This window comes from Camelina sativa, chromosome 16 (genome assembly GCF_000633955.1).
Source record: "Camelina sativa cultivar DH55 chromosome 16, Cs, whole genome shotgun sequence".
In the NCBI taxonomy this organism is placed as follows: Eukaryota; Viridiplantae; Streptophyta; class Magnoliopsida; order Brassicales; family Brassicaceae; genus Camelina; species Camelina sativa.
Window position 1 is genome coordinate 12161154 of NC_025700.1, and position 10513 is coordinate 12171666.

Consider the following 10513-nt stretch of genomic DNA (forward strand, 5'->3'; position numbering starts at 1 on the left):
CTCCGCCCCCTATAGTGAACCCTCAAGTCATCACGTAGGGCCCTCAAGAACCTCCTGATCTGAGCCTCCTCAGACTCCATATCCCGACCCCCATACCTCAGAAGTCGACTGAACTCCAAGTCAAGCTCCCGCACTGACTGAGTCCCCTGAGCTAGCTGAAGGAACTGCACCTCCAACCTATCCAGTGCCTCCCTAGGGAAATACTTGTTGTTGAACTCCAAGACGAAGTCAGCCCAAGACATCTCCCTCTGCACTCTCCTGACTGCCACAGAACTCCACCACAACTGAGCATCACCAGTCTAATAGTGGACCCCAATGTCCACCCAAAACCCCTCAGGACACCTTAGAGTATGGAAGTTACGTTCCACAAGCCTGCTCCACGCATCCACAGCGGTAGGATCTGTAACTCCCGAAAACCGCTCGGTACCAATACGGCCCATCTCTGCCAGCATGCTGATATAACGATAATGGACCCCCACATCCGCAGCCACTGGCTGCCGCTCCTCCGCCACCACTGATGGCACTACCTGAGCCTGAGCTAGTGCCACAAGTGGCAACCGCTCCAACAACTGTGCCAGCAAACCCGCAAGGTCGAAACCCGGGACTCCACCCATTGGGACACCCGCACCTGGGACCCTAACATCACCGGCTACTGGAGCATCTACACTGCCCCCTCCGGCCACACTCACGGAATCCCCCTAGACACCTTGCGACTCGCCGACACCCTCTGCTGTCACACTCTGGTCCGCAGTCTCACTAACCATTGGGACTCTGTCCCTACCACGACCACGTCCGCGTCCACGACCACGTCCGCGTCCACGACCACGTCCGGGTCCACGAGAATTCGACTTTTATTGTAAACTGATTTAGAGATCATATTTGACTGAGAATTCATGTCATAATTGACAAGTATTCAGTTTCAAGAACTTAGTCAAATATGTAATCCACTTACTTTTTGACTACTTATTGACCTGTTTTTGGAATAAACTATATGAGTCAATGTTCTATCATTACATTTATAGGAAATATATATATTGTTAAATTTATTTAGAAATATGTATATTTTTATCAAAACGAAAATTATCAAATTATTAATGATAAAATATTGACTCATATAGCTTATTTCCAAAATAATAATTAGTCAAAAATTATGTCAGTTACGACATAAATATCAGTCACATATGACATAAAATTTAAGCCACTTACCAAAAACGGTTAAATTTTTATACATTAATTTAACAATTACTGAAAATTCTTTATTTAGTTTAATATTATTATTTCATAATTTTCATATTTCCGATAAATGTATTCTTCATTTAGTTTAATATTTTGTGGCTTGTAAGTATGGTTATTATATCGATATAACAACCAAACATTTCCAAAAATTGTATTCTTCATATCTCACAAAAAAAAGACTTAACTTAAAACTCTTTATTTTTATTATTATTTTAAATTAACGTTGTATTACCTCAATTTAAGCAAAAAAAAAAAAGAAAAAAAATTAACATAAAAAAAGTTGAAAATATGAAGACTGGAGGGTCACATTTTTGAAATATTAAAATGCTAATCCCATTTTGACATTTTGTATGTGACATTTTGAAGTATTTCTTAACTTAATTTATTTTAACCTTGTTTTTTTGTTTTCTCTCAACTCAACTTGGATATAAAAATACAATTTTGACTTTAATCAAAACAAAATGAAGAATTATTAACTTATATATGAATTAAATTAAAATATACAAGAATGTGAGAGTTTGTATTACCCCGGTTTCGGGACATGCGAAGAGGTTTAAATGAATTGATTTGGCCACCTATGTCACTAAAGTGCGCTTATCTTTTTGGTCAAGGGTCCAGTACCGCCATATTCGGAGACTATGTGGCTTGTAAGTACGGTTGTTATATCGACTTCGGATGACGATCCGGAGGCACGCTGTAGGGTAGCAACCTGAGAGACGAATACTGGACTTCTTTTTATATTATGTCATGAGGGCTTCGGCCCGATGAGGAGCCAATATTATGGCATGCAGATTTCATCCTGATGAGGAGCCAATAGAAACTCAAGGTTAAGGCCTATGAGTAAAGGAAAGTCCAAAAGTCGAGAGCAAATAATGCCTGAAACCTGAGTTTATCGCCTAGAGGTGACATTGGTGGATCGGTCGGAGGAGTGCGGGCCGTGGAGTCCTTGGCTGATGGTTGTTTGAGATTCGAGGACGAATCTATATTAGGGGCAGAATTGTAACATCCACAAATCGAAATGCCGGTTTAGGGGATGCATCGGTCGACACACTATGTGCATCGGTCGATGCAAGGTTGGTTTTCGTGAATGGNCCCTGCCTCAACTCCTTATAACATTAGCCGAAACCTGATACTCTGAGTCAACATCCTTTGAGGCATTCACCAGCCCCAAATCCGACTCCTGAGCAAGCCGCACTCTGCTCAACAGATCTGCTCTATCAGCTGCAACCAAACCCAACGGCTCCTGAGAAACCGCACACAAGCTCAACGCACTGATCTCTCCTACCAGAGAATCTATATCCTGCTCCTGAGCCAAAGCCGCCTGCTTCCGACTCAAAGCATCTGCAACCAAGTTAGCCTTATCGGGGTGGTAGGCTATCTCCAAATCATAATCCGCCACCAGCTCCATCCATCGCCTCTGCCTTAAATTCAGCTCGGGCTAAGTGAATATATACTTCAGGCTTTTATGATTTGTAAACACCTGTACTTTTGCACCATAAAGATAAGATCTCCAAATCTTCAGGGCAAAAACTACAACACCCATCTCCAAGTCATGAGTAGGATAATTGTCCTCATGCTTCCGCAACTGCCGCGAAGAATAGGCAATCACCTTCCCATGCTGCATCAACACACATCCTAAACCCACTCTAGATGCATCTGTATAAACCACATAGGGTTCTCCCTGTTCAGGCAAATCCAACACCGGAGCAGTAGTCAACATCTCTTTCAGGCTTACAAAGCCCTCCTCACACTCCTGTGACCAAACAAAAGAAACATCATTTCCTGTCAACTTAGTCATAGGTCGTGCTCTGCTCGCAAACCCCTGCACAAATCTCCTGTAATACCCTGCCAACCCGAGAAAGCTCCTGATCTCTGTGGCATTCTACGGTCTAGGCCAATCCCTTATAGCCTGAATCTTCTCCGGATCCATAGAAACTCCATCTGCAGACACAATGTGCCCCAGAAAACCCATCTCCTGCTGCCAGAAGTTATACTTGCTCAACTTAACAAACAACTTCTGCTCCCGCAGCTTCTCCAGAACTGCCCTCAAATGCACTGCATGCTCTTCAGGACTCTTAGAATAAACCAGGATGTCGTCGATGAAAATGATGGCAGACACGTCCAGAAACTCCTGGAACACGCTGTTCATCAGTCTCATAAACACAGCTGGTGCGTTAGTCAAACTGAACGGCATCACCACAAACTCATAATGCCCATACCTCGTCCTGAAAGCAGTCTTCCTCACATCCGTCTTATCTATCGGGATCTGATGATAACCCGACACCAAATCTATCTTGGAGAACCATGTAGCACCTCTCAACTGATCCAACAACTCATCAATCCTCGGAAGAGGGTACTTGTTCTTCACAGTGACCCGGTTGAGACCTCTGTAATCAATGCACAAGCGGAAACTCCCATCCTTCTTCTTAACGAATAACACCGGCTCTCCCCACGGTGATATACTAGGACGGATGAATACCTTGCTCAACAAATCCTCAAGCTGCTTCTTCAGCTCTGCCATCTCTGCTGGAGCCATCCGGTAAGGAGCCTTGGATAACGGTGTCGTCCTGGGTTCCAGTTCAATCGTAAAAGGATCAGACCGAGAAGGTGGTAATCTCTGCAACGATTGGAACACGTCCTCAAACTCCTCTACAACCTGAATACCGCTAACCGTAGACTTCCCCACTGACTCTGGCATATATATAGTAACCAGATAATCCTCACGGCCCTTCTCGGTCATCTTCCCAGCCTGAATGGCTGAGATCACGAGACTCCCTGAAGTCGGTCTAATCCCCTGATAAACCAACTTCCCTCCCAAACGCTCAAACTCCACTCTACCCCGATGACAATCCAGATGAACCATATGCCGATGCAACCAATCCATCCCCAAGATAACGTCATACAACTCCACGGGGCTGATAAGCAAATCCGTAGGCCGAGACTCTCTCGCGATCTGAATATCGATACCCTTTGCTCTACCAATGACCCTCAGAAACTTGCCTCCAGCAATCCTGACAACTCCTGTACGCTCTCCGGGATCTCCCACGATACCCGCACTCTCTGCACACTCCGGGGTAATGAAGCTATGAGTAGTTCCAGAATCAAACATAACGTGGGACTTAAACCCGCCCACCAACAAGGTCCGTACACAAACCTCATGTGTTGAGAACCTAACATTGTATCATAGGACAACATAAAATCCGAACATACTAAGAATTCACAAAGACAAAGTATCAGAGATTATACCTGTGATCGCCCCGGCACTGGTCCCACCAATCTCTACAATCGTGTAAACCCGTGACGCATGCTCAATCCGTGCCACCTGCTGCCCTCCTGGCTGCACCTGCTGCAACGCTGCCACTGCTACCGGCTGCAACTTGGGACAATAGGGCTTGATGTGCCCTGGTTCCCTACAATAGTAGCACACACGATCTCCTGTCGACGGGGCACTCCTCTTGGGACAGCTAGCAATCTTGTGATCCTTGCTCCCACACCTGAAGCAACTCGCACCACTCGACATCTGCCTAGCCTCCCACTTCCTCTTGGTTCCCTGCGCAGGCTTACCGCCCTTGCTAGAACCTCCCTGATGCTGAGCCCTACTAGGCTGGACTGCTGGGCTAGCTGCCACTGACTGTGCCCGGATATCCTCCTCGATCCCTGCTGTAGTCTCAACCAGCTCTGCACGCGAAGCATAACTCCGCCCCCTATAGTGAACCCTCAAGTCATCACGTAGGGCCCTCAAGAACCTCCTGATCTGAGCCTCCTCAGACTCCATATCCCGACCCCCATACCTCAGAAGTCGACTGAACTCCAAGTCAAGCTCCCGCACTGACTGAGTCCCCTGAGCTAGCTGAAGGAACTGCACCTCCAACCTATCCAGTGCCTCCCTAGGGAAATACTTGTTGTTGAACTCCAAGACGAAGTCAGCCCAAGACATCTCCCTCTGCACTCTCCTGACTGCCACAGAACTCCACCACAACTGAGCATCACCAGTCTAATAGTGGACCCCAATGTCCACCCAAAACCCCTCAGGACACCTTAGAGTATGGAAGTTACGTTCCACAAGCCTGCTCCACGCATCCACAGCGGTAGGATCTGTAACTCCCGAAAACCGCTCGGTACCAATACGGCCCATCTCTGCCAGCATGCTGATATAACGATAATGGACCCCCACATCCGCAGCCACTGGCTGCCGCTCCTCCGCCACCACTGATGGCACTACCTGAGCCTGAGCTAGTGCCACAAGTGGCAACCGCTCCAACAACTGTGCCAGCAAACCCGCAAGGTCGAAACCCGGGACTCCACCCATTGGGACACCCGCACCTGGGACCCTAACATCACCGGCTACTGGAGCATCTACACTGCCCCCTCCGGCCACACTCACGGAATCCCCCTAGACACCTTGCGACTCGCCGACACCCTCTGCTGTCACACTCTGGTCCGCAGTCTCACTAACCATTGGGACTCTGTCCCTACCACGACCACGTCCGCGTCCACGACCACGTCCGCGTCCACGACCACGTCCGGGTCCACGAGAATTCGACTTTTATTGTAAACTGATTTAGAGATCATATTTGACTGAGAATTCATGTCATAATTGACAAGTATTCAGTTTCAAGAACTTAGTCAAATATGTAATCCACTTACTTTTTGACTACTTATTGACCTGTTTTTGGAATAAACTATATGAGTCAATGTTCTATCATTACATTTATAGGAAATATATATATTGTTAAATTTATTTAGAAATATGTATATTTTTATCAAAACGAAAATTATCAAATTATTAATGATAAAATATTGACTCATATAGCTTATTTCCAAAATAATAATTAGTCAAAAATTATGTCAGTTACGACATAAATATCAGTCACATATGACATAAAATTTAAGCCACTTACCAAAAACGGTTAAATTTTTATACATTAATTTAACAATTACTGAAAATTCTTTATTTAGTTTAATATTATTATTTCATAATTTTCATATTTCCGATAAATGTATTCTTCATTTAGTTTAATATTTTGTGGCTTGTAAGTATGGTTATTATATCGATATAACAACCAAACATTTCCAAAAATTGTATTCTTCATATCTCACAAAAAAAAGACTTAACTTAAAACTCTTTATTTTTATTATTATTTTAAATTAACGTTGTATTACCTCAATTTAAGCAAAAAAAAAAAAGAAAAAAAATTAACATAAAAAAAGTTGAAAATATGAAGACTGGAGGGTCACATTTTTGAAATATTAAAATGCTAATCCCATTTTGACATTTTGTATGTGACATTTTGAAGTATTTCTTAACTTAATTTATTTTAACCTTGTTTTTTTGTTTTCTCTCAACTCAACTTGGATATAAAAATACAATTTTGACTTTAATCAAAACAAAATGAAGAATTATTAACTTATATATGAATTAAATTAAAATATACAAGAATGTGAGAGTTTGTATTACCCCGGTTTCGGGACATGCGAAGAGGTTTAAATGAATTGATTTGGCCACCTATGTCACTAAAGTGCGCTTATCTTTTTGGTCAAGGGTCCAGTACCGCCATATTCGGAGACTATGTGGCTTGTAAGTACGGTTGTTATATCGACTTCGGATGACGATCCGGAGGCACGCTGTAGGGTAGCAACCTGAGAGACGAATACTGGACTTCTTTTTATATTATGTCATGAGGGCTTCGGCCCGATGAGGAGCCAATATTATGGCATGCAGATTTCATCCTGATGAGGAGCCAATAGAAACTCAAGGTTAAGGCCTATGAGTAAAGGAAAGTCCAAAAGTCGAGAGCAAATAATGCCTGAAACCTGAGTTTATCGCCTAGAGGTGACATTGGTGGATCGGTCGGAGGAGTGCGGGCCGTGGAGTCCTTGGCTGATGGTTGTTTGAGATTCGAGGACGAATCTATATTAGGGGCAGAATTGTAACATCCACAAATCGAAATGCCGGTTTAGGGGATGCATCGGTCGACACACTATGTGCATCGGTCGATGCAAGGTTGGTTTTCGTGAATGGGTTTAAATTAAACGTTGCGTTTTGGGGTTAGGAAAACCCTGGAATCGCTTATGAAAGCAGAAACTCGAGGGTTTGGTCGAGTTTGGCCGTTTCTGGAGAAAAAGAAATAGAGAAAGAAGTTTTTTAGTGTTTTGAGAGTTCTTGGTGTTTTGAGTCTGTTCTTGTAGAGATCTGTAGCTGAGATCGTTGTAGGAGCTTCCTATGAGTGTGGATCTTCTTGTTTGTGGTTTAGAATTTTCTTGGAAAATGTGAGTGCATGACCATTGCTTATCTAAGCTTGAGATTTTCTTAGATAATTCATGTTCCTGCACTCACCTTTGCCAAGAAGATTCTGACCTTCAGACAAGCAGATCTACACTCCTAGCAAGCTCTTACAACGATTCCAGCTACAGATCTCTCCAAGAACAGCTACAAATCTCTCAAAACTCTCAGGAACACTTAAGAACTTCTTTCTCTCTTTTTTTTTTCTCTCCAAAAATGGCCAAACTCAGTCAATATTTATACTCCATTCTAGGGTTTTTCTAACCCCAAAACGCAACGTTTAACTTAAGAAAAAAATATATATTTCAAAGCTATACATGCTATAGTGAGTATTCAAATGCACAAAGAATCAGAAAAACCCACAACAGTTTGTGATGAACTACATTGACATTGTGTTTGATCTCAAAGTCATCTTTCAAATGAAAAATCATAGTGTATAGATATTCTCATAAGTGTTTTTAAAATATTTAATATATGTTATACATTCATACATTGTTATTATATTTGAAAATAAATATTTTATAAATTATAATAGGAAAAGGCAAAATTGAATTTCTAATTACATTCTGGTTTAGATTTTTTTTTTTTTTTTGTTCACCACATTCTGGTTTAGAATTATTTAATTAAAATTGTGATTTAATTTATATATGTATATATATCGTTAACTAGAATAGCATAAAAATATTATAATGTAAACAAGAATGCAACTGCAAAAGCATCAAAACAATCAAAACCTATACCTTATAATAGAATAATGTTGATGAATTACCTATAACTCATTTATAGAAAACGATTCATGGGCATGCGTCAAATGGACTTGAAATGTGGATCCTTCGATCATCTTATGATGACTAGTTTCTTGCAACATAAACTCACATAATTTATAGAGTATGGAGTTAAATCTAAAATGTAAAGCAGTAGTAACATATTTGAAAAAAATATTTTCTCTTTACTAAAATGTGAATTTGACAAAACATTTTATAATGTTTATGTAAGATTTGTAATTGTCATGTTATTGATATTCAATAAATTTGTTTCGATATTCAATCAAAAATCTGTGACTTTTAATAGTACCGTTGAACATTGACTAGCAAATAGAGTATTTTTGATTGTTTGACTAGCCATTAAATAATACGAAGAATAACAATTATTACATACTTTCTCCGTTTCAAATTAATTGTCTTTTTGTAATTAATTTTTATTTTATTTTAGGTGTCGTTTTCGTTCTCCAATGTTATTTTTAGTAGAAATTATTTTATGTATCCCTTATTAAACAATTAAAATACTAAATATTTTGGAATTTTAATAATCCAACAAGGGTACAATCTATTTTCTTAACCTGTGTGGAACAATCTATAACGACAACTAATATGAATCGGAGAAAGTATTATCTTAAATGTCAACATATATAAACTTATCTTAAATGTCAACATATGCAGAATAATATAATTTGCTACTGGATTTAGTTTTGATAATTTTGATATGTTATAACTTATAACAAGTTTTTTTTTTGTGCACCCCACTATAAGAAGTTCATAACATTGAATAATTAAGGCGATTGTTTTATAATATTAATTATACATCAGTGATGATTATCTATTNTCTCCCCACGGTGATATACTAGGACGGATGAATACCTTGCTCAACAAATCCTCAAGCTGCTTCTTCAGCTCTGCCATCTCTGCTGGAGCCATCCGGTAAGGAGCCTTGGATAACGGTGTCGTCCTGGGTTCCAGTTCAATCGTAAAAGGATCAGACCGAGAAGGTGGTAATCTCTGCAACGATTGGAACACGTCCTCAAACTCCTCTACAACCTGAATACCGCTAACCGTAGACTTCCCCACTGACTCTGGCATATATATAGTAACCAGATAATCCTCACGGCCCTTCTCGGTCATCTTCCCAGCCTGAATGGCTGAGATCACGAGACTCCCTGAAGTCGGTCTAATCCCCTGATAAACCAACTTCCCTCCCAAACGCTCAAACTCCACTCTACCCCGATGACAATCCAGATGAACCATATGCCGATGCAACCAATCCATCCCCAAGATAACGTCATACAACTCCACGGGGCTGATAAGCAAATCCGTAGGCCGAGACTCTCTCGCGATCTGAATATCGATACCCTTTGCTCTACCAATGACCCTCAGAAACTTGCCTCCAGCAATCCTGACAACTCCTGTACGCTCTCCGGGATCTCCCACGATACCCGCACTCTCTGCACACTCCGGGGTAATGAAGCTATGAGTAGTTCCAGAATCAAACATAACGTGGGACTTAAACCCGCCCACCAACAAGGTCCGTACACAAACCTCATGTGTTGAGAACCTAACATTGTATCATAGGACAACATAAAATCCGAACATACTAAGAATTCACAAAGACAAAGTATCAGAGATTATACCTGTGATCGCCCCGGCACTGGTCCCACCAATCTCTACAATCGTGTAAACCCGTGACGCATGCTCAATCCGTGCCACCTGCTGCCCTCCTGGCTGCACCTGCTGCAACGCTGCCACTGCTACCGGCTGCAACTTGGGACAATAGGGCTTGATGTGCCCTGGTTCCCTACAATAGTAGCACACACGATCTCCTGTCGACGGGGCACTCCTCTTGGGACAGCTAGCAATCTTGTGATCCTTGCTCCCACACCTGAAGCAACTCGCACCACTCGACATCTGCCTAGCCTCCCACTTCCTCTTGGTTCCCTGCGCAGGCTTACCGCCCTTGCTAGAACCTCCCTGATGCTGAGCCCTACTAGGCTGGACTGCTGGGCTAGCTGCCACTGACTGTGCCCGGATATCCTCCTCGATCCCTGCTGTAGTCTCAACCAGCTCTGCACGCGAAGCATAACTCCGCCCCCTATAGTGAACCCTCAAGTCATCACGTAGGGCCCTCAAGAACCTCCTGATCTGAGCCTCCTCAGACTCCATATCCCGACCCCCATACCTCAGAAGTCGACTGAACTCCAAGTCAAGCTCCCGCACTGACTGA

General features: G+C 42.3%; 1 protein-coding gene across 1 annotated transcript; it reads right to left on the reverse strand.

Moving 5' to 3' along the window:
- Positions 2968 to 3637, reverse strand: LOC109129490 (RNA-directed DNA polymerase homolog; the record flags this gene model as incomplete). The annotated part of the gene is made up of 2 exons (XM_019237754.1): positions 2968 to 2989; positions 3231 to 3637. Coding segments are annotated over 2 exons (429 nt in total), but the record flags the coding sequence as incomplete, so codon positions are not given.